Source organism: Lethenteron reissneri, unplaced genomic scaffold (assembly GCF_015708825.2).
Source record: "Lethenteron reissneri isolate LAM-NWPU_2019-01 unplaced genomic scaffold, ASM1570882v1 scaffold_120, whole genome shotgun sequence".
Taxonomy (NCBI): domain Eukaryota; kingdom Metazoa; phylum Chordata; class Hyperoartia; order Petromyzontiformes; family Petromyzontidae; genus Lethenteron; species Lethenteron reissneri.
The window spans coordinates 638,930-664,470 of NW_026890893.1; the positions used below are offsets into that span (position 1 = coordinate 638,930).

Here is a 25,541-nt window from a genome sequence, read left to right on the forward strand (position 1 = left end):
CTTCTGACTTTAGACCCACTCAATTGCATTTTGATTATCCTTCTCTTGCTTGGTCCCTCCCATTCCCTGACATTTTCCTCCTTTCTATAACCGCACTCTGAGACATCTGTTACATTATATAAACGTTAGAAATGTAAGCTATGGTTTTGTTTGATTGTAGTTGGCATGGCAACCTATATTACAAATTTCAGGACTTGAGGGAAATGTGACTCTCCACCATGGTTTAACGTGGACTGCCAAGCGGGAGTTTTTTTTATAGCATTGCCCCAGCGAGAGCACCGAGAAGATCCGTCGCTATGTACGACACCAAATGCTGGCATGGGGGATTGCCATGCAGAAACGTCACCCAATGCTTAATGTCCATGTCTATGGGGTCCCAAAACTTTACAATCACTGCTCAAGCTGCCAGACTTGTACACAGCTAAGGACGACCCCAAATGGCTGCATAACAGTGTATATGTAGTGGTGATACGCGCTGACAGTAGGGATCGTGTGGCAGCGCGTGGTGATTGGCTGTGTGTCGATGACGCGCGCTGACGGTGAGGGATCATAGAGCAGCGCGGGGTCATGGGTTATGTGGTGGTGATTGGCTGTGTGTTGGTGACGCGCGCTGACGGGGAGTGGTCGTGTGGCAGCGCGGGGCGATTGGTTGTGTGGTGGTAACACGCGCTGGGGAAAACGTATCGTAGGAACAGCGCGTCGTGATTGGTCGACTAGTGGGTGCTCACATCGCGGTCCGCATAGACTCCATCTCCTCGGGAGCGGAGGGCTATATAAGGCGGTGCGTGCGGGCGCTCGGGGAGTGGGTGACCAGTGAAGACAGAAGACGGAGGAAGAAGAGGTAGGGCCCTGAGACCCCTAGTCCCGCTGTCCTTGTAAGGGCCGGGACCCTGTGTGGCTCAGAGGCGGGACCTTGGGACCCGGGGCCGGACGTCCGTGTGAGGGCCGGGCCACGGGACCCAGTGGTCGTGACCCATACCCAAGCTGGGGTGGGTCTGTAGGTTCCCCTGGAAGCTACGGGGCTGGAGAGCCCGTGTGTGTGTAGCCGGGTGGAACATATAGCGGGAGCTGTAGTGTCCACACGTGTTATTGTGGCTAAGGAAGAGCTGTAGTGTCCACACGTGTTATTGTGGCTAAAGAAGAGCTGTAGTGTCCACACGTGCTATTGTGGCTAAGGAAGAGCTGTAGTTGTCTACACGTGTCATCTGATTCCTAACCCATCTCACAGTCTCGTGCTTACAGGCGACTTCAATTGCCCCGGCAATACCCCAGCCTCCATCGATAGTCACCTTGAGTCAACTTTGGCCTGCCATAACCTGGTCATCACAAACTCAGGCCCCACCAGAGCTTCGTCAACAAACGTTGAGAGCATGCTCGACCTGGTTCTGGAACCTAACCAGCACCGACGCATCACTGCACTGGGAGTTTTCCAAACTGGTTACTCCGACCACCGCCTTATACTTTCTTCCCTCCAATTTCCGAAGCCAATCACCATCAAATTCACCCGCAACTTGCGTAATTTTAAGGGTATCGAATTTTCTGCTTTTCGTAACCTCCTTGCAAACTCGCTTTCAATGTTATCCCCATCATCGGATCCAACCGTCTGCGCTCTCCAACTAGAAGCTGACATGAGGGCGGCGCTGGACAAACTAGCTCCATTAAAATCACGAACCGCTAGGCAGTCTTCTCACGACACTCACTGGCTCTCAAGAGATGCCATCATTGCTAAGCGAACCAGGAGGCGTCTTGAACGTATCGCATCCCGCAGTGGTCTACCTGCTGATCGACTTGCTTACAGAGTCGCCTGCAGGAAAACTAACAAACTGATCCTTGTCTCACATTCCTCCCACATTGAGGAACGCATCAAAAAAGCAACTGAAAACCCGCGCATTCTATGGAAAACTCTCAAAGATCTTCTCCATCCTGGTAGCACCATGGTCCCTCACCTTAGCGATCCCCTTGCCTCACTGAAACTTGCCACCTCTTTTAATACTTACTTCAACAACAAGCTAATCGCCGTCGCAAACTCGTGCACGTCTACTGACACATTGCACCATTGTACCCCGCTCATGGTACCTAAAATTGTAAGCACTAACCCAGACACTCTTCTAACTATGCGAAAGCCTGTGTCTACAAAAGACGTTTTCGCTTTAATTGAATCACTTCCTTTGAAGTCATCTCCACTCGACGTGCTCCCAGGTTCCTTGTTCAAGCAATGTGCTCCGGAACTCGCCATCATGATCAGGAACATCGCAAATGCCTCCTTCTCTTCGGGGTGTTTTCCATCCAACCTCAAATCTGGCCTGGTTTCTCCCTTGTTAAAGAAACCAAATCTAGATCCGGATGACCCATCTAGTTATCGTCCCATCACTAACCTCTCGAACCTCTCTAAACTCCTTGAACGACTAGCCCTTGCCCAGCTACAACCACACGTCACCTCTTCCGCAAACTACTGCAACTTCCAGTCAGCTTACCGTCAAAACTATTCCACAGAAACAGCACTCACTAGGGTCCTCGATGACATTTTAACGATCGTTGATTCCGGCTCAACTGTTGCACTTGTAAGTCTGGACATTACGTCAGCCTTCGACACCATCAACCATTCGCTCCTTACTTCCCTCCTGAAATCCGACTTCGGTATATGCGGCTCAGCACTCAAGTGGATAGCTTCGTACCTTTCTGACCGGCAATCCTCAGTCAGGGTGGGCATGTCCACATCGCCTGAAACAAGAGCATTATGCGGGGTTCCCCAGGGCTCTGTTCTAGGTCCCCTGCTCTTCACAGCCTACACTTCCCCGATCGGCCGACTCATTGCAAGCTTCGGTGTTAAGCATCACTCATACGCGGATGACACGATTCTATTCACCGCCATCGATTCTAGCAATGCATCTAGATTCGAGAGGCTCTCGGAATGTACCACCGCCGTGCAACAATGGTTCACTGCACACAACCTAGCCCTTAATCCGAAAAAGTCAGTGGCCATCATGTTAGGTACCAAGCAACGTCTCAATTCAGCAGCACTCCCCACACACATACACATCTTCGGTCATAGCATCAAGTTCACCAACCACTTCAGCTACCTCGGTGTCATCCTAGATTCAACTTTATCCTTCGACCGTCAAACCAACCATATCATCAGCTCATGTAACTTTCACCTGAAGGCTCTTAGACACATACGTCCTCTCATCTCTACTGAAATTGCCAACACTTTGGCATGTTGCATAGTTGGGTCTCGCCTTGACTATTGTAACTCCGTCCTTGTCCGGACCTCCGTTGGCAACCTAAGGAAGCTTCAAAGACTACAAAATAACCTAGCACGCGTCGTCATTGCCCACACTCATCCCCGCCTCGACTCACTAGCTCGTCTCCGCGCTCTCAACTGGCTCCCCATTGCCAGTAGGGTCACATACAAGACCGCCTGCCTCTGCCACAATGCCTTCATATCCGCCTGCCCACCGTATCTTTCTTCATTACTGACAACTTGCAGCTCAACACACGGCAGATGCCTGCGCAGCGCGACTCACGACCTCCTCTCAATACCAAGATCCAGGATGGTCATGTCTACGCGCCGCTTCTCGGTGGCAGCCCCAACAGTCTGGAACGATATCCCTCTGCACATTCGCAGCATCACCTCAATCGCCTCCTTCAAGAGACACTTAAAAACTCACCTCTACAATCATGCTTTTGAGCGACTCTGAGCTTGGATCCGCGCCTCTGAGTTGCGGCCACTACGTCTGCAAATTTGCGCGCGTTACAAATTGTATTATTATTATTATTATTGTGCCCAAGAGAAGAGTTAATAAAGTGTGCTACCCGTCAAGTGGTCTCCTGCTGTAATTCACAATACTACAACTGGCGTCAGGAGTGAAACAGTCTTCCTGCCATGGATACCAGGAAGACTCATCGGACTCACGAGCGTGACCGGGAGGAAAATCACGACGACTCGGCCCAGCAGGCATCAGGGGGAGAAGAGGAGGAGATGCCGGCGCCACAGGAACCCTCATGGCCGCCCAACGAGCGACTGGGGGCGGATGCCAGACTCCGCGACGCGCACTCCCGCCTGGCAGAACTACTACTCGCCGCGGCGGCCATCCTAGCGGAGATCACCGCGTCTGGAGGAGTGAGAACGTCGACGGACATTGATAGGGCTCGCGTTGCTGATTCCCGCCAAAAAGACTTTAAAATTCCCGCCATTTCAGCTGAGCGGCCATCTTTTGGCAGGAACTGCGAGCAACACGTGGCGGGGGTCCTCCAATCTCTGCCACTCGCATCATCATCACACGCTACGGGCCGCCATCAGCCACCCGCCACAGGGGCCGCCATTTTGCATGTCGACGGGGCGGCGCGGGAGAGTCACGATGCGGAGGACGACATTATTTTCCAGCAGCGTCTTCCCGCGTTGACAGCCTTCAAAGCGGAAGGGGGTGACTGGGGCGCATTCCAGCGAAAATTTCTCGCCCATCAAGAGATGTCGGCCTGGTCCGACGCTACGGCGCTGCGGGCTCTGCCTGCCATGTTGGACGACGACGCACTCGCGGCCTTCGGGGCCGCACCGAGATTGGCCCGCTCCACGCTCAAGGCTGCGCTGGGCCTCATGGCCAAGGTGTACGGCCCACCATCGGCCTGCCGCCACCAATTTTACGAACGACGGAAGGCAGACACGGAGACCGCGCTCGCCTACCGCACGGTGTTGTTGGCCCTCGCGGACGCCACGTTCCCTCGTATGGACGAGGAGGGGCAGGACGCTATGGTTTTGGAACAACTGCTGAAGTTGGCGCATGACCTGGGGGTCCCCATCAACACAGCCGACGAAGTCGACATATGTTCGTTGCATGTCGCAACGAGTATCCAGGCGCACGAGGTCCTGAAGCGGAAACAGGTGGTCGTCTGCACTGCTGCCGCGGTCTCAGCTCCGGCCACGGTGGTCACCGAGGCCCAGGTCGTTCACCCACGGGAGGAGGCGTTCGCTGCAGCACGATCGGGGGATTGGAGGTCGGGGGGTCGTTCGCCTCTGCGATCGGCCCGCAAGCTGGAGCAACCGAGACCTCCGACGTCCCTCATCACGTGCTACAACTGCGGCCTTCAGGGCCACGTGGCGTCCGGGTGCCGTGCTCCACGTCAGCGTGCCACGGGATCTCGGCTGGACGACAACCAAGGCCCCAAGTCGTCCCAACTACCCCCGGCAAGTCGCGGCACTTCACATGCTCGGTCTACATACACGACACACATGGGCCGTCGCTTTGCGGTGGAGGATGGCCAATTGGGGGTCGGGGATTCGGTTCGGAGAGGGGGGTTCGTACGGGGCCGGGGGGACATTAAATGGTCCGAGTTGGGCCACAGAATAGTGGCTGCGTCGGCGGGTTCCTCGGTCGTTACGGGATTCATAGACGGGGTCGAGGTCAGGGTGTTGGTGGACACGGGAGCGTCGGCGACTATAATTTCCGACCTCATTTATAACATTCTCCCCGTCCAATGTCGACCTCTGCTTCCGGTGGACGTGCCATTTTACGCTGCAAATGGGGGCTCATTGGGTATTATCGGTCAGATTCAGGCGACCGTTTGCATAGGGGATATTAAATTGGCGGGACCTGTTTTTGTCTCCTCTTCCCTAGCGGTTCCTTGTCTGTTGGGCACAGATTTTTTGGCTAAGATGCCCATTAAAATTCTCGTGGATCAACGTTGTATTGAGCTGCCATCGGGTCGCCGTATTTCATTTTTGTATAATCCTACTGAAATACGGACGGCGTGCGCGACGATCCAAGCGCTAGCGACATAGACGGTGCACGTGCCCCCGGGTTCGCAGATGTTGATACCCCTCCGGTTGCGGAAGCCATTGGGTGCAGAGACTGCGGGACAAGGCGTGCTTTTGGGTCCATCGAATAGAGCTGTCGGCAGTCTGGATTTGGCGGTGGCTCAAACGTTGGTTCGGGCTGACGAGGACCCGTTCGTAATGGTTTTAAACGCTGGTTCATGGCCGGCCGTTATTCCGCAGGGCACCGTGCTTGCTCATGCATCACGGGTCCCTGCGGAAGAGCGCCTTATTGCACATGTTGATCCCGTCCCGGTGCAGAAAATTCTACTGGGTGATGACCTTGGATGGGTCGCTTCGCTGTGTGCGGACTCCACTGATTTGTCAAGGGTGCAATTGGGTGCGCTGCGTGCTCTGCTCATCGAATTCTCCGATGTGTTCAGCAAGCACAAATATGATATTGGGTGCACGGACCTGTTACGCCACCACATTGAAACAGGTGACGCGGCACCAGTCCGGCAGAATCCCTTCCGGCTGAGTCCTGCCGAGAAGGAACACGTTCAATCGGCCATCAATGACATGCTGACGGCCGACATTATTTCGCCCTCATCCAGTCCGTGGGGAGCACCTATCGTGCTGGTTAAGAAGCAAGACGGCTCCTTGCGGTTTTGTGTAGATTTCCGTCGCCTTAATAAAATCTCTGTGGCTGACGCATATCCGCTCCCTAGGATGGATGAGTCCCTGGACGCATTGTCCGGGGCGCGGTATTTTTCTACGCTTGACTTACTGTCGGGATTCTGGCAGTTGCCACTCGACGATGAGTCTAAACCTAAGACCGCATTCTGGACCCCAGGGGGCCTGTTCCAGTTCAACCACTTTCCCATGGGGCTCCATTCCGCTCCCGCGACGTTTCAGTGCCTCATGGAATTGGTTTTGTCGGGGCTGCAATGGGATACCTGCTTAATTTACCTCGACGATGTAATTGTTTTCAGTAAAACTTTTGAGGAACACCTCCAGCGATTGAGAGGGGTGATCTTGCGGATGCGATCGGCTAAGTTGAAGTTTAAACCGGCGAAATGCCACCTTTTGCGGAAATCCGTAAGGTACTTGAGCCACATTGTCGATTCTTCAGGGATCTCCACCGATCCCGCGAAGACGAACTGTGTCAGTTCATGGCCAACGCCCACGTCAGTTTCTGAGGTCCGCAGCTTCATTGGTTTTGCTTCCTACTACCGCCGATTCATTGAGCATTTCGCCACCATTGCCAAACCCTTGCACGCTCTAACAGCCAAAGGAGTCAGGTTTCGATGGGGGCCAGAGGAGGAGGCCGCGTTCTGCTCCCTCCGGGACGCCTTGGTGGGTGCCCCGCCCTTACGTTACCCTGACTTTACGAGTCCCTTCTTGCTGGATACTGATGCTAGTAACACGGGCATTGGGGGGGTGCTTTCACAGGTCGTTGGGGGAGTTGAACGGGTGGTCGCTTATGGTAGCAGGGTTTTGTCGCCTGCGGAACAGCGCTACTGCGTCACCCGTCGCGAGTTGCTGGCTATTGTCTTTTTTGTGCAGCAATTTAGACCTTATCTCTATGGCCATCATTTTACGGTCCGGACGGACCACGCGGCGCTTCAGTATTCATTGAGGGTCGCCCAACCCTCAGGCCAATTGTCACGGTGGTTGGAAGTCCTCCAGGACTATCAATTTACGACCACTTACCGTAAGGGGTTGCGTCACACCAACGCGGATGCCCTGTCGCGGTTGTCGCCTCGTCCCGAATGTGCATGCTTGATGGGGTCGGCGCGCTGTAAACCGCCGGGTGCTGTACCTGAGAGTGAGTTGGTCGCGGCCGCGAATGCGCCGATGGTTGACGTTCCCGCTACCCCTGCGGGCGGGGACTCGCCGCTCTCACTGTCTCTCGTTGAGTGGGGCCGACTCCAGATGGCTGACAGCTCCCTGCTCGCATTGCGTCGCAGGGCGGGGGGTCCCGAGGAGGGTCGAAAGCAAGCTGGCTCCTGGCTGCTCAAGCAGGGCCTGCTAATGAGATGGGACAATATGTCCCGGCGGCACGCACTCGTCGTGCCTTCTGCTATGCGGGGCAAAATCGTTCTGGCCGCACACGAGCGCCTCTTGCATTTGGGTGTAAACAAAACGCTCGCTCTGCTCCAGCGTGACTATTATTGGCCAGGGATGGGGAGCGATGTGGTCAATATATTGAAGGGGTGTGTGGATTGCGCCAAACGGAAACCACCGCCCGTTGCGCCGAATCCACCGCTGCAGTCTATTCAGGTCTCGCGCACTAACGAGCTCGTCGCGCTGGATATTTTGGGGCCTTTTCCTGTCATGCCTAGGGGTAACAAGTACCTGTTGGTTGGTGTGGAATACTTTACCCGATGGCCTATGGCGTGGCCACTCGCCAACCAGTCGGCGGCGGCCGTAGCAGACGCCTTTGTCCAAGGCTACGTCTTGGACAAGGGGGCTCCCGAACGCTTGCTGACCGACCAGGGAAAGAATTTTTCGAGCAAATTGCTGCAGGAGGTGTGCGACCTGTTGGGTACAAAAAAGGTGCGTACCTCCCCGTACCACCCACAGACTGACGGGATGGTGGAGCGGCTCCACAGAACTTTAACTTCCATGTTGTGCCAGCAGGTGTGCGAGGCACAGGTTGACTGGGACTTGCAGGTCCCGGGGGTCCTCGCCGCGTACAGAATGGCCCCCCATGCAGCAACGGGATTTTCCCCATTTTATCTGATGTACGGTCGGGAGGCCGAGACTCAGCTGGGACTTTCCGTGCCACGGCCTAATTCCAAGTTGGCCGACCATATTAAATTTAACATTGCAAAACTGGCCGAGGTACGGGAGGCCGCATGGCTTAATTCGAGGTCTCGCCAAATTGTCAACGAGCGCTTGCGTGCACGGAGGGTGTCCGTGCACGATTGGAAACCGGGCGATAGGGCCTGGCTGCATTGCCCTCATGCACCTTTGGCTACATCGCCTAAATTATTGAGGCCATGGCGGGGACCCGTGGAGGTCGTGCGGGTTGCACGCCCCCAGTGTGTGCAGATAAAATGGGGAAAGCGGCGTTGGTACGTTCACCCCTCCCGGCTGAAACCGTTCTCGCCACCATATGGCCTTCCTTTGGGTCGGGAGGACCGAGCATGTGATGTGACCGACGACCCGGGGAGGGAAATGTCTCCGCCTGATCCTCACATGTTTTCGCCTGATCCGCTCCCAGGTGTCTCGGAACTGACGGCCGCCGACGACCGGCGACCGGATCTCCGCGGCACGGACGGTTCTTCCAGGCCCGATCCGTGCCTTCCTGGGCTGCCGGAGCCGCCGGACAGTCGACAGCGTCCTGTCCCGTACGACGGACCGGCCAGGCGGACTCGCGCTAGATCGCGCAACTTTTCCTGACCCAATAAATGAGGTGGAGGTGCGGGACGAGTCGCCCGGATCGTCTCGTTACGGCGTTCCCCGTCCGTTCGACCGCTCTATCGTTCCGTTGAGGAGCAAGCGGGAGGGGGATCGGGAGTCGAGGAGACACTGGACTCGTCGGTCTTTTCGAAATAACTTTTATTCGGTTATTCGTCGGTTTGTACATAGTTCGTTCTTGTTACTAGTTAACGTTCAGGTGTTGTGTTGTTGTGTTGTGTTGTGGTGTTGTGTTGCTGTGTTGCATTGTGGTTAATGTTACGGGGCACACTTGGTGAGTGGGGTTTTTTTTTTTGGTTTTTGGCAGCCGGGCCGGCTGCGAGCTATGTGGGAGGGGGTGATGTAGTGGTGATACGCGCTGACAGTAGGGATCGTGTGGCAGCGCGTGGTGATTGGCTGTGTGTCGGTGACGCGCGCTGACGGTGAGGGGTCATAGGGCAGCGCGGGGTCATGGGTTATGTGGTGGTGATTGGCTGTGTGTTGGTGACGCGCGCTGACGGGGAGTGGTCGTGTGGCAGCGCGGGGCGATTGGTTGTGTGGTGGTAACACGCGCTGGGGAAAACGGATCGTAGGAACAGCGCGTCGTGATTGGTCGACTAGTGGGTGCTCACATCGCGGTCCGGATAGACTCCGTCTCCTCGGGAGCGGAGGGCTATATAAGGCGGTGCGCGCGGGCGCTCGGGGAGTGGGTGACCAGTGAAGACAGAAGACGGAGGAAGAAGAGGTAGGGCCCTGAGACCCCTAGTCCCGCTGTCCTTGTAAGGGCCGGGACCCTGTGTGGCTCAGAGGCGGGACCTTGGGACCCGGGGCCGGACGTCCGTGTGAGGGCCGGGCCATGGGACCCAGTGGTCGTGACCCATACCCAAGCTGGGGTGGGTCTGTAGGTTCCCCTGGAAGCTACGGGGCTGGAGAGCCCGTGTGTGTGTAGCCGGGTGGAACATATAGCGGGAGCTGTAGTGTCCACACGTGTTATTGTGGCTAAGGAAGAGCTGTAGTGTCCACACGTGTTATTGTGGCTAAAGAAGAGCTGTAGTGTCCACACGTGCTATTGTGGCTAAGGAAGAGCTGTAGTTGTCCACACGTGTCATTGTGCCCAAGAGAAGAGTTAATAAAGTGTGCTACCCGTCAAGTGGTCTCCCGCTGTAATTCACAATACTACATATACACTGGGCTATTTCCAAGTCACCCACACCTAACACCACTGCAGTGCAGGACCTATCACAGGAATATGTTTGATTTGAACCAACCTCTAGTCTGCAGGGGTTTGGGAAGCGCAGACCTGGCCTTTGGTTGCTTCTGCTCAAATTGCCCATGTCTGTGTTACAAATATAAAAAGTACACAACACAAAATATATTAAAAGAAGACTATCAAACGGCTGTCTCTCTTCGCATAGCAACACAGCAACACCCAGCTTAGTGTAGTGAAGCTGAATCATTGGCCTTTATATGAAGATGTTTAAGAGCAAAAAAACTGTGTGTGTGCGTGTTGTTACATCGAATCCATTACCCTGATAAGTATTTCAATGATCGTGCATCTGTGTGCTCACTGCCTTCATAGTCCGCAATAGCTGGATTGGTGAAGTATGGTCAATTAACACCCATGCCTGCACGGCAGTGGAGGCCCTCATCCAGTGTTGGATTGACAAAAGGGCTGTACAAGACCATGTTCCTGGTAACCGCTGGTAAATCGGTTCTCAGAGTGAAACGACTCCTGAGGGTGCACTCGCTGTGATGTTTTTGCTAATTCCCATCGAACACCCATTCAACATATGTTTCTGCGTGACACACTCTCTCATCCTCCAGCACTTGATCATGTTCCTCACGTCGGCGAATTCCTCTTCATCTGTGGGAACAAAAACACAGGGGAAGTCAGTGCTTCACTGCAGTGGCATAGCTATTGAGTGTGCAGGTGGTGCAACTGTACTGTGGTTCATAATAGAGGTTGTTTGGGTTAGATCGTGTAAATATATGTGTGTCATTTAACCCGCCACCACCCGACACAGCTAACTAGTAAGGGTTGTCACGTAAACAGAACATGCCATTTCGTCACTAGTACAGCACAACGGTGTGTTGGAGACCCAAGCCACAACATTTACAATCTGAGTACGATGTTTCGCCAGTAATTACAATTAGCTTCATCAGGCGACAGCCATATTTGTGAAGAAGTCCACCTGTTTCGATGTGGTGACCAAACTTCTGCGCTCTTGAGTCAAAGTACATTATGCATGCGCATTATGCGAGCCCATTTTGATCTTGCAACCACTGATGCGTGTCCATATTTCTAAAGTGGCTGGGACGGGTGCAGATACTCCCGAATTTGCACGATGCCTTTTAGGAGCCTATGTAAACCCCTGCCTAGCAGGAGTTATGCACTGTTTCTGTACTGAGGCCCCTGGTTCCCAGTTAAAGAGCAGCGTTACATAGTTTAGAAATAGCTAAAGCTACCAAACGTGTATGACCAGGACAGTTTCGGAGTCTTGAGACTCAATTATCATTATAAAATATATGTATGTCTAATAATTGGACAAATGTCTCTACATGTTATATGGGTATTGTTTGACCGTACTTTGCCATGCTGATATAGTGCGGGTTATTAAAATCCTTTCTATTTTCATCCCATCTACTGCAAATTTGACAAATCACAAACAGCTATTTTCTAAGTGTGGTACAACACTGCGTGTATATGTTTAGTACAGATGGTTTACCTGCTTCTTCAGTATGATTTCGGCTTGATTGTCCTTCTGACCTGTATAATTAATCATTAGTGTTCGTTGTGGAACCTATAGGTAACAGCATATATCTGTAGACTATATGTATCCTTCACATTTCTGCCTATATATATACAAAATAAAAGTGTATTTTCAAATCCCACTTTAAATTATCGACAACAAAACTTGTCATTATTTTGTTTAATGTGATATATCATTTTACAGTGAGCTAGGACCCGTGACTATAAGATCTTATCTAATAGTACTTGGCTGTTCACCAGCATAAGTTCAAACAAGCGTGACTTTACCAATAAGATACTTTCAAAACTAGTACAATTGTTTGTTTGTGTTGAACCAATGCTGCTGAAAGTATGCACTCCCAGAGGTTGCGTGGCTCATGCAACGTGTTATTTTGATATTGGGGATGAGATTTAAACAACTGTATGTTCTGCTTGATTTCTTTGCTACAACAAATACATGTCAGTCAAGTTAAATTAAATTTAGCACAATCAGCGTTGTGTGGAGGTTGGAAATGATACATTTTCATCATGGATATTGTGGCGATGTTTCCATTCTTGTTGTGTACTTGATTGTGGTGTTTTGTAATTTGTGATTGTGGTGTGTTTCAGAATTTTTCACGTGAGGAAAGTCTTTTAATTGTAACGTTTTCGGATGCTTGAGTTGAAGTTCACTGGTTGTGAGTATTTGGGTTTAATGGTTATTTTGTTACATACTTGTAAAACCGTGGTAAAGCGTCCATTGTATAGGATTGAAGCTTTCGTGACTGCAGGAATTACTATACTCATTGATTCTTTCGGTAAAGTCACGTATGTAGAAATAAAATAAGAATAAAATTAAAATAGATCACGAAGTTTCGATCACAACACAAGCGCTCGTCCTCAGGTGAAAATGTCGTAAACCACACAGCGAGAGAACACACAGATGGACATCACACACAGAGCACACCGAGAATGGCAAACTGCACGGAGGCAAATACATCAAGAGGATGGAAGACGCGAACTCGGCAAACCTTAGAAATATAATGCGATGCAACCCAGTCGGCCAACAACACAATTAGACACTCAAGCTTATTGACCACGTATTTCAAAAGACTGCTAAATGTTGTGTTCACCTTCTAGGTTGAACACACCAACGTAAACAGAGGATAAGGACTCGTGAACAGACACGAGGTACAAGGTAGCCTGGAAGGCAATTGATAGTGAAATGCTGCATTAATGGTCAGTGATAACTGGAAGACTATAGGGGCTCCATTTGATTTTAGTAAATTTCCAGAGGGAATCCGTCAGGACCTGCTGTCTTCCCCGAAGGTGATGATGCCAAGGCCTCGTTTAACTCTTGTGTGTCGATGGATATGCCCAAGTCCTCTATCCATTTAAGATCTAGGCTACGGAGAATATTTTTTATCAGGTAAGCATCGATTACCTTATTTTAACGAGAAACTGATGTAAAAGAGCCTCATAGATGTCCTTAAAACATGTGTTAATTTATTTGGCCTTAGTTAAGGGGAGGGGCCTATTTTTTTGTTTACCTGGCAATATCCGTGCGCAGTTATTTAAACATCTGACCATCGGCGCCTACATTCGCGCTGCTCTGTCCATGGAAGCTACGTACCCTCCCTTGATTTTCCGTACCTTATCATTTCCCGTCACAACTCACAATCTCCTGCCACCACGTGCATCGCTCACAGCTGCACACCGCACGTGCCCCACTGTACCCTCAGGTGAGCGCATAAGGGAGCCGTCATCACCGGGTGAGAGCCGTATGCCGAGAAGAAGGGGATGAGGAAAAAGTAGAAATTGAGGGGGAGATGGGAGGAGGGGCAGTCTAAAAATAGAAAGTTGAGAGCTCATTGGGAAGGGAGAGTTCCGTGCGTCGTTCAGCCCGGGTAAAGATATGTGCTGTGAAAGCGCGGAAGATGCAGGACTGGTGTTCCAAATCCACTCCACCCAGCGACCAGCAGCCTCAAGCAGCACTCCTTCAGTGTTGCCCCTCACTTGCCCTCAGTCTCAGTAGCACTTCCTGGAACCCCCGGCACCTCATCACCTCACCTCGGGCTAGGAAATCCCACCTCCTCCCTCCAATGTGGATCCTAAGTTTGGCTGTGTAGAGCAATTGCGAGCGCACCCCATTCCTGTTCACCAGATCTCTGTGCAGTGGGAGGAGGTTTCTCTTCTTCGAGTCAGCCAAAGTAGGGTCAGGGACTATGAAGAGCTTGTTTCCCTAAATTTTATTGGCATTGTCCTTTGACAGTCTTGCCATACTTAGCGCTTCTGCAGCCCCGTGCCAATTGGAGAAGAGGATTAACATGGGGACGAGTCTAGGGTTGTTTGCTTCCATTTAACCTTTCCTTTCAACTAATTATATCGGTTGCTGATTTGGAGTTTAGAGGTTTTTGAGTGCAGAGAGTGTGTGTTTTTGAGAGGAGGAGAGGGCTCATTGGGAAGCAGTGTTTTCTACCCCCTCTGAGAGACCAGAGGCCTTCAGTTGACTTTCCCTGCAATTACCATATTGTTTATTAAACGTCTTCTCTAGCTCCTTGAGTTGTCGTTATGCACCTTGCTCAAGTCCCTGTGTTGCTCAAACGTGATCTGAAGAGATGCCATTGCTAACTCTTGTTTCTCCATCCTCTCATTGATCCCACTTAGTGTTTGTTACAGCATGGAGTAGAGTGGTTTTCGCCTCCGTTTGCTGACCAACTTCCCAGGTGATAATTGGTTTTTTACCCTTCTATCTGGCAACAAAACTAACACCTGTTTTACAAGGAGCCATGTTTGAATAGACCACAATACCTGCAGCCATAATGCAAACAAAAACATAACTCTGATAATATATGCACTGTCCTTGAAGTTGATTGGTCCACACCCGAGACAGCTTTCCTTAAAGCCTAGTCTCACATGGGTTGAACCAGATGACGCCAAAAGGCGGACAACTCAAAGACAATGCACCATCAGAGTATGAGAGCTCGGGGTAAGCATTTACACCATTGGAATCTCATTTGCCAGTAAAAAATATGATAATTGTTTTTTTGGTTTTTACCCTGTTTGCATTATGGCTGCAGGTATTGTGGTCTATGCAAACATGACTCCTTGTAAAACAGGTGTCAGCTTTGCTGCCAATAGAAGGGTAAAAAAAAACAATTATCATATTTTTTACTGGCAAATGAGATTCTAATGGTGTAAACTTTCCAGGTGTTTTGGAAAAGTTGATCGACCTTTTCAAGTAGAGCTTGTAACATCCCACGAGTCCCTCCAGGAGTGGTCTCATGTCTTTCCTTTATTGCGGAGGTCAATGGAGAAGATGCCTTAGATTTATTTCCCATGGATATTTCCGCCATTGAGCATGTGGATAGTGAGGCAGGCAAACACAGGCCTAAGATTCAGTTACATGAGACAGGCCGAAGTAAAAAAAAACACTGTAATGCAGGAAGAAAGGCTCGCAAGAATTGGGGTTTTCTAACCAAAAAAACTCTCTGAAACCTCATGCATTAGGCTGATATTAAATGGAGGGGTCGAAGAGGTCCGATTGGGCACTGTTCATGATGAAACCGGAAGTCGAAAGCAGTCCGTTAAAAATAGTTGCGTCATTATTTATAAGAGTGTAGGGAGAGCATTTTTAAATTAATGGTGGAGGCGTTTGTTCATGTGTTTGGATGTGTGTGTCTGCTTATAAGAGTGCTATATGTGTGTGAAGATGAGTAATGTATATCTAACGGGTGGTATTAATCATCCCCTATTTATAATGGAACGTATTCATTTTTATCCCATTAATCTATATAAATAAAAGGGAAATTTGTGGATATGTGGGTCTGTTCTCCATTGGACCAGATGACGGTCCAACACCAAAGGAGACTAAGCTCTAAGAAAAGCTGTCTCGGGTGTGGACAAATCAACTTCAAGGACAGTGCATATCATTATCATTATCAGAGTTGTTTATTTTTGTTTGCATTTTGACTGCTTGTGTTGTGGTTATTGCAAACATGATGCCTTGTATAAAGATGTCAGTTTTTGTACCAGTTTAAAGGGTAAAAACCTACTACTATATTTTGACACTGGAGGTCTCATAGTGTTGTGGATGTGTGTTCGAAATGTTTAGCATACTTCTCAACATGCTACAAACTTGAAATTTGGCATGTGGGTAGGTTCCATATTGTACACAATGTAAAAATTATGAAAATAGACTTTTGTATTTTGGGAGGGGGGGGGGGGGAGAAATGACCATGAAGTGTGTGGCGTCAACCCACAACACACCTGAATTAAGCGGTCTGCAATGCTTACCCCTACCATATGGATCTTTGCGCGCCATAGTTCTAGAGCTGTTAACAGCATGCCGGGAGATTTTAGGTGGCGCTTCGCTCCTGGCCGATGAAGCCATTGGCTCCTCGGATTTTCAATCCATATCCGTGCGAAGAACAGGTACAACTGCTATCTTAAATATAAAGCAAAAAATTCATCTGTTTGTTTGTGTGAAGCAGAACACACTCTCGAACGCTGAGATCTGGCGTTATGAACGTTGCACTGCTTATGCTGTCTGTATTTTCTAAGTGAACGCGACCATTTTCAGCTCCCTTCCCGAGTTGCCAAAATCGTCCTTACATATAAGTGGGTTAAGGTTGAATTTCCTTGAGTGAAAAACATCCGATTTAGTTAAATTTATTTGTTTCGGATTTTTTCTTGCTTGCAAGCATCAATTTTTTTCAGGGTTTTTCAGTGAAATATAAGGGGATATGAAATTAATCCAAGACAAGAATCCAAGTCCTGGGCGAAGCCGGGTAGTTAAGATAGTACCATATGAAATCGGAGTAAGGACAAGTCTTAGCTTACACAATTTCTAAACGTAATGTAAGTTCAATCTTGTTGCTCCATACTCAGGTGCCAGGTTGAGACCATCAATTGCACTTCAGAAGTCCGTTTAATTATATGCTGCTGAAACCCAAATTCAAATCAAGAACTGCATTATTGCCAACTCGGCACTGATTTCTTAGCCAACCCAGCCACCTCATATCTCCACTGGAGACAGATAAGAGTCACCTCTTCGTCACAAACGTGTGCATTTTGTGCTGATTCAGGACAGGATTCACTTCTTCTGCTGTGAGGAGACAAAGCAGTGGTAAAATAAGCATAGTTGACAAAACATATATACAGCATTATTAATGAATATGTAATCTCAACAGTTTCAGAATTTGAAATGAACACATGTTTAATTCATCATCAGGGACATAATGATTCTAAGGCACGATAAATCACATTCAAGTGAGCAGGTTGCAAATGTTGGTGACAACAATTCGCAAGCTCTGTGGCCCTAAATGTTTAGCCAAAACCGCAGTTGCAAATCCTAAGGCCTTTTGGGATATAGGGAATTAGGGCAATGTCTAAGTTGCCTATACCTTAAATGAACAAAAACTAGAGACAAATAATATATAATAAAAACAATGCATTTTCAAATAACATAATCAAAAATAATAAAATAATGTTATTTACCTTAAATACTGAGGATTGAATTCCATGGTGATTACGATGATGTTGAATGAGGATGAGGTAACGGGGTAAGTTACTTCACCTGGAATCTTACTTTCTACAAACAAAATGAGGGTACCCCAATGGGTTCTCCCTGATCGCCAGTGGTAGCAAATGATTTCATTGAGAAATTTGAGACAGATGCCATGCAAACATCCACCCAACTTCCTTCCTTGTGGAAAAGATACGTGGATGACACGTTCGTCATCTGGCCACATGGCCTACACTACACCAATTTCTCAACCACATAAATTCCATACACCCATCTATCAAATTCACCAAATAAGTGGTAAATAATGGCAAGCTACCATTCCTGATGGTTTTTATCGAGAAGAGACCTGATGGCTCGTTGGGACACTCTGTCTACAGGAAAGCCACCCACACAGATTCCTATCTAAAGCCTGATTCTTAACACCATCCAGCCCAGAAAAATTCCCTCATGAAAACACGTTGCATCTCCGACCAGCACCACCTATCCAGTGAACTGGAGCATGTATGCCAAGCCCTCAAGATGAATGAAAACTTGGACTGCACAATCCCCAAATCTGCATCCCCAACCATGGGAAGAAAACCATCACCTTGCCTTACATAGCAGGAGTTACCAAAATATTTCCAAGATCCAGGTTCCATTCAACTCAGTACACAAAATCCGTGATTTGAACCCATCTGTGAAAGATGTGATTCCTGACATGTAATACCCTGGTGTCTACAAACTAAGTTGTGTCTGCGGTAGCAATTATATTGGAGAAACAAAACGACATGTCTCGGACCGTGTTTGCAAACACAAGGGAAATTTGAAACAACAGAACCAATACCTCTGCCGTAGCTGATCACTGAATAAACGCGGTGGGCACACACGACATTATATTTTCCGAGACCAAGGTACTCTGCAATCCTTCAGGCTACCATAAAAGATTTGTTCATTTAGCCATCCAGATTTATAAGCACAGACATAACTTCAACCGGGAAGATGGATACAAATTGAGCAATCATTGGAAGGACGTTATTAACCAGAAAGCCTTAACTGCTTGTGTTGTTTCTATCCTACCTGCCTTTGTTAGCAGTTATTTTCGACTCTCTGAGTTACATTACCAAGTTAAATGTCTATCTCCTCCTGGCACTCATGTAGCTCCCTTTCCTGTCTTCACTCACAGCCTTCTACTTCTAGCCCCGCCCATTTCCCCCTCATGTCTTACACGCAGCCTTCTACTTCCAGCCCACCCACTTCCCCCTCCTGTCTTCCCAGCTCAGACCTATATAACCTCTTGTCACGGCAGCTCTCTCGCCTACTAAAGCAGTTTTCTTGCTGTAGTTGTCTCACCTGATGACGATTGCTTGTGTTGCGATCAAAATGACGTAATCTATTATTTTTTCTACCTACGTGACTTTACCGAAAGAACCAAAGAGTATATGTAGTGTAATAGAGCTGGCTGGTGACCAGAAGCGGCCACTGTGGTGTATGAACAGTACACACGCAAGTGAGCGACAGTATTTAGGGGTGTGTCAGCAGAGTGGAAGAACTGGGTCAAGGGTCGTAGAGGGGGTCCATTCACAAGCTCCTGGAACCTACTAGTGGGTTCGAGAAGGGGGGCGTGGCCAGGGCGGGGCAGAGCCATGCTGGTAGGATAAAAGGAGCTGAGAGCCGTAGCTTGAGGCTGTTCGTGGGAGTCGGATCGTCTCGTCGTTGCTGTCGCCTTTGTCGCCGCCGTCGCTGCCGTCTTTGTCGTCGCCGTCGCTGCCGTCTTTGTCATCACTCGACGTCGCTACTGCTAGATAGTCAGCCATCTGTCTAGTCAGTTAGCACCGTCGATGCTAGGTGGCTAGTGTTGTGCTAAGGCTAGCAAGTTTCGAGTGGACAGTCTAGATCATGTGTGCTAATAAAAAAGGTGTCTCTACAATTATTGTCTTCAGAGTCCTACACTACATCTGATGTCAGAAGTGTTCAAACGTCAAGTCAAAGTCCGCGAAGAAGAACCCACTTGTAGTGTCATCAGAAGAGGAGGACGAGGAAGAGGACACCCCTTGGACAGCCGCTGGTCGCGGGACTCTGGTTAAAATTGTTGCGGGCGTGGGAGTAATGGCTGTGGAGCTGGGGGAGAAAGGCCCCGTGTCAGGACCGGGGAGATCGAGTTGTCCAATCCTATGTTGGTTTTGAGGACGTTGGCTCTGCCTTGCCTCCTGGGGACCGACTTTTTGGGAAGGACGTCCCTGAAAATCATGATCAACCAGGGTTGTGTAAAAATGCTGCCAGGACAGCGGTTGGTGAAGGAATCAGTTAAGATTCCACCAGGTGCGCAAATGTTGGTTCTGCTGCGCTACCGAAAACGTCTGCAGTTGGCGAATTCCGAGGCGGGAGTCCTTTAACCGCTTCCAACATGGCGACTTTGGGCCTCACGCTGGTGGGTGCTCAGACGATCGTTAGGACGGACCAGGAGCCGTTCCTGCAGGTGTTAAATGTTGGATTGGTTACAGCAGTTTTCCAGGCGGGTACGGTATTAGCTCACGCAACAGATGCGTGTTGCGAGGATGTTGACACAGCTGCAACAGAGGTCGTGGGCGCAGTATAACAGAGAGGCGAGTCAAACGAGACATGGGCTGATAAATTGTGCACCGAGAATCCACACCTGTCTCAAGATCAAAGGGACAAGTTGCGTGCTTTGTTGCGGGAGTTTACTGATATTTTAGCCAAGGGAAATTTTATTTTGGCCGCACCTCATTGCTGCAACACCGCATTGATACGGTGATGCAGCTCCCATTAGAAAAAAAACTCGTACAGGCTGAGCCTGAGGGAGAAATAACATGTTCAGCAGGCGGTTGAGGAAATGTTGGCCGCTGACATTATTTTCCCCTTTACCAGCCCTTCGGGCACCCCCATTGTGATGGTTAAAAAACGGAACGGGAGACTGCAGTTTTGCTTCGATTTTCGTAATTTAAGTAATTGATTGTGCATGCCGGAAACCACCATTAAGAAGGGCTCAGCCTCCATTGCAATCCATCACGGTGTTCCGAATTAATGAGCTGGTTGCGCTTGACATTCTGGGGCCGTTTCTGGCTACCCAAAAGGGAAACAAATTCCTCCTGGTTTGTGTGGAATATTTTTTTCTGGTGGTCAATGGCTTGGCACTACCAGACCATTTTGCAGCAGCCATTGCCGATACTTAGCTATGTGATGGACAAGAGAGCACCTGAGCAGCTTCTCACGGATCAGGGGCGGACTTTCTCGTCGAAACTGCTGCGGGAGATATGCGATGCTTTGGGCACCAAAAATATTAGAACATCACCATATCATCCTCAAACGGACGATATGGTAGAATGCCTGCACAGAACCCTAACATCGATGCTCTGTCAGGCAGTTAATGAGGCGCAGACAGACTGGGATTTGCACATCCTGTGGGTCCTAGTGGCATACAGGATTGCCCCACACACCTCGACTGGATTTTCCCGGTTCTATCTTATGTATGGGCGAGTGAACGAACCCCTCTTGGAAGCTCAGTTGAGCATGGCTTCAGGGAAAAGGAAGGTTGCCATGCCTGTGACCATGCAGATTACGCTTGCATGATTGTCTGAGGCGGCAGAAGCAGTCAGGAAAAATTCCACCAAAAGCAGGCTGCTAACGAAATAAGCGCGGGGCAGTGGGAGTATGTCCTCCCATGAAAGGCTGGGGACAAGGCTTGGTTGCACTGCCCTAAGGTGCCGTCGGGTACATCCCACAAATTACATCAGCCATGGCGGGGCCCCGCTGAGGTGGTGGAGGTTCGACGACCGCAGTGTGTGCGGATACAGGCAGGGCATTGCCGTTGGTTCATTCAACCGTTGCGCCTGAAGCCCTGTGTTCAGTCTCAGTTAGACAACTCATCCCCAATTCCCGTACGGATGGTGTCTGATGTTTCTGACAAGCCGGGGCAGCCGACCCCAGAAGCTGTGCTTCAGAAAAATAGCTTTGTGCCGCCCGCAGGATCCGAGCCTCTGAAGCCCGTAAATTCTCGCGAAGCTGCCTCGTGCGAAGGACTAAAGGCTGGAGCCCAGTCGAACTCTTCTGTTGAGTCCAGGGAGGGGCTGTGCCCTTTAGGCCGCTTGTGCAAGTCCCAGGAGCCCCAAGAAATACAAGACCCCGCCCAAGGTGGGCGGCCGGCGTCCAGGACCCGGTCCAAGTACTTTACGTTCTGATGAGTGTGCCCCCCATATTGTGTGTTCTAATGCCGTGGTTGGTTGAAGGGAGGATGTGCATTGGGGAGTCATAAAATGTTGTTGGTTGTCGCCCAACGGTTTTCCCTGCACCATATGCTGTTTGCAGTCAGCTGTTGCCAATGTCTATTCGCGTGTGCATCAGCATTGTGTTCAACAGTCGACCAGTCGTTTTTTTCTATTCCCTCACTCTCACGGAGTGTTTAATTTACCGCGTTGTTGTTAATTCTGCGGAGTTGCTCTGCACTAATCTCCTTGTTATCTTTACGTTGTCAGTTGCTGCAGGTTGTTGTTCTGCCCTACTTACGTTGCTGTCGATTCTGCGGAGTATTACCCTGCCCTAATCACCTGGTTCATTGCTAAATGTTAGCTGAGATGGCTATGTTTTTAAGAAGGGCGGAGGGGGGGTGTGGGGTGATGTAGTGTAATAGCGCTGGCTGGTGACCAGAAGTGGCAACTGCGGTGTATGAACAGTATACACGCAAGTGAGCGACAGTATACAGGGGTGTGTCGGCAGAGTGGAAGAACTGGGGAAAGGGTCATAGAGGGGGTCCATCCAGAAGCACCTGGAATCTGCGTGGCCAGGGCGGGGCTGGGCCATGCTGGTAGGATAAAAGGAGCCAAGAGCCGTAGCTTGAGGCTGTTCATAGGAGTCGGATCGTCTCGTCATTGCTGTCGTCTTCGTCACCGTCATTGCTGCCGTCTTTGTCATTGCTCAACGTCGCCACTGCTAGATAGTCAGCCAGCTGTCTAGTCATTTAGCGCCATCGATCCTAGATGGCTAGTGTTGTGCTAAGGGTAGCAAGTGTCGAGTGTACAGACTAGATCGTGTGTATTAATAAAGAAGGTGCCTCTACAATTATTGTCTCCGGAGTCCTACACTACATATAGATGTGGGTGATTTGAAATACAATGAATGTGAAACATGAAGATGGTGAGGGATTTCTGTATTCCAATTACCATACTATCATACTCTTATAAGTCAGAACATGGCAACGTTGACCCCCATGGGTAGGGAGAGATTTTCACGAATGTATATTTTCCCCCAACACACCTCCATTGCCGAGTTATAAATGAACGTTCGCTCGTACTTGTGAACTGAACCACGGAAATTTTTTCGTTCAATGGAGTCTTTGTCTTTTTGTGTGGGGAGTGCGACGTGCAACAGGAAGACAAACACGGCCGGGCAAGGTGCTAGCCACCCACCCCCTCATGTAACATCCCGGCCTTCATCGGTGCTCGAAATACCACGTGCCCCAACAGTCTGTTAAGGGTATAGGGGGTTCTTTGTCGTTTTTCTGTGTGCAATTGTGGGGACTCATTACGCCTCTTCCAACAAGAAAGCCAGCATCAGGACTCAATGTAAGTGAAGTTATAGCTTTTTTCTTTTCATGTTACTTCATTTAATGTTTCCTTTACGATACAGTACTTATTACAGTATTGCATATAAATGTACAATATTTCTTATTTATGAATATAATGCTTCACTTGTTTTGCTGAACCCTATCATACAATATTTTACATGCAGTTTGTACAGCACGTAAATTAAATATCGAGTCCCGAGGTATGAACAACTCGACTTATAAATGAGTCTGAGGAACGCAATCCGTGCGTAAGTCCAGAACTGTTCGTACGTATATGTGGGGAGTGGTGGTGTAGCGTATTGCACACTGCTCTACGAACACGGCGACCCGGGTTCGCTTCCCACATCAGTGATAACGGTTATCTGAAACGGTCTTGGGCTTCCCATAGGTCGACTCAGCCTCAAATGAGTATCGGGTGTGATGTGGAAATATCACCACCGGGTAGACAAAGGCGGCCAGATGTGGTGCTGGCCACCCACCCCATGGTGTGCTATGCCAGCCTTCATAGGTGTTCGCTAATATCACTTTCCTGCACAGCCTGTATACATGTGTTTTCATTTAACCAGGTAAAGCCCACTAAGATTTCTAGCTATGCTTCATAATCGACCTGGTAACAAATGATTGCTGAACTAAGTGGCTTATCACGTGGAAATTTCTCACAGCCAAATACTCTAAATAGATGTTTCTAAATGTGGAGGGAAAAACCGGAGGACTCGGAGAAAAATCCATGTAACCAAAGGAAGAACGTGCAAAACTACAAATGTACAGTCGTCAGGGTCGGGATCGAACCCACAACCTCCTGTATACCATGCGAGGTAGTTAACATCTCACTGCCGTATATGATGCACAGCCACCATAAAAACTAAATGTCAAGTAAACCACTCTCCCATGAAGTATATCATTTTTATAACTTACTGTTATCAGGTATGTATGTATGCTGACCTTCTTTCGTACCATACATAGCCAACCGTGCTGGTCAGAGGTAGAGGGAAGGACAAAAAACTATACACAAAAATAAACTATAAAGAAATTAGTTTTCAATCTAAATTTAAAAGTGCATAGTTCCAGTGACTTCCTAATATTGGAAGAAAAAGCATTCCAGTTAGCTGCAGAAGTGCATCTTAACCTAAGCTGCCCGATGAGTATCTTACGGTAAATGGTGTCAAAGGTGGTTGAGAGATCGAGGCCACCCAACGCCGACTGTAATTGGTTGAATCTGCCAATCGCAGCGACATGGGGAAGTAACCACTTTAGACACAGGCATTCTACGACCTTTCAAATCATACTCAGGTTTGAGATTTTGCGATAATTGTTTGGGTCACAATGGCTGAATCCAACTTTTTTCAGCAGCGGTGTTACCTGTGTAGGGGTGTTAGAGAGAGCCCGTTATGCATGGGAGCTTATGGCAAACAAACACAGTGGGCGGGGCTACGTGAGTGCACGGGGAGGTGCTCTCTACGACGTCCGCGTCAGGCACCCTGGGGGGCTGACTGGGAGTTATGATCCCCCGGGGCCCCACCCCTCAGCGAGGGGGTTGGGTATAAAAGGGGAAGTGTCGGAGGGCTAAGGGAGGAATGTTAAGCTAAACAGTGAAGACTGAAGACGTCTTAGATAGAGCCCTGGACTCCCCTGGTTCGCCGTCCTTATCAGGGCCGAACAGGACCGAGCCAGGGGCGTGGTCCCGAGAGCCAGAGCCAGTGCTCTTGTAAGAGCTGGTCTGGGACTCCGGGTACCGGGCCCGACTTACCAGTGTCGGGCCAGATAGCCTCCCCTAGCCCGTTAGTGGAGGACTAGGAGGCAGGCTAGGAGTAGCTAGGACGTGTATCCTCAGCTAGTCGGGTGAGGGGGGCGATACCCCCTCTAGTGTTGTATGCCACGAACGCGCTGTGTTAAATAAACCCGTGTGCCTCCAAACTCCGGCGTCCAAGAGTCGTGAACGCTACTACATATGGTGTCGGAAGTGAAACAACTACGAACATGGACACGCGCCGGACGACTCGAGTCAGAGTACCAGAGGCAGAGGACACCGCTGCAGTCGGGGAGCCCGAGACGGCTGAAGATGGCATCGAGCAGCCGGGGCCGGATGCATCCACACCACAGCAGCAGGAGGATGGGGAGCCGTCGACAGAGGGGCTGAGGCAGGCGCACGCGAAGCTGGCGGAGCTGCTGTACGCCGCTGCCACCATGCTGGACCACATCACACGGCTGGGGGCTGCTGGACCGCCACGGGGTGACGACAGCCGACGACCACAGCGCCTTCCCGCCATTTCGACGGAGCACCACTTTGAAATTCCCGCCATCGCCGCAGCTGCTGCTGAGGGCATGGCCGGCCTGAGCCTCGCGTCCAACGGCGGCCGTACAGTAGCTGCCGCGTCATCTCCAACGGACGGAGCGTCACCACGGGTGCGACCGGCGATGCCATCGGTCGTTCGCGCCGAAGCAGAGCCGGGTGAGGAGGACGAGGGAGAGCGACCTTCCACGATGGCCGCTGCGTTACATCAGCGGCTACCTCCACTCAAAGAGTTTGTGGGCGAGGACGGCGACTGGGGCGGCTTCCAGCGGCGCTTCCTCGCTC

General features: G+C 50.0%; 1 protein-coding gene across 2 annotated transcripts in view; it reads right to left on the bottom strand.

The window, feature by feature from the left end:
• Window positions 1-25,541, bottom strand: part of LOC133361683 (guanylate-binding protein 1-like) — an 88,427-nt gene that overhangs the window by 47,768 nt on the left and 15,118 nt on the right. Inside the window, exons 2-5 of one of the 2 annotated variants that reach the window (XM_061580671.1) lie at window positions 16,932-16,989; window positions 11,881-11,921; window positions 10,964-11,018; window positions 10,423-10,490 (exon numbers count right to left, since the gene is read on the bottom strand). In XM_061580671.1, coding sequence (XP_061436655.1) covers window positions 10,423-10,490; window positions 10,964-11,018; window positions 11,881-11,921; window positions 16,932-16,989 — 222 coding nt within the window. Of the gene's footprint in view, window positions 1-10,422; window positions 10,491-10,963; window positions 11,019-11,880; window positions 11,922-15,115; window positions 15,730-16,931; window positions 16,990-25,541 lie in introns of those variants that run through there. The other variant, XM_061580672.1, reaches the window with a different exon arrangement.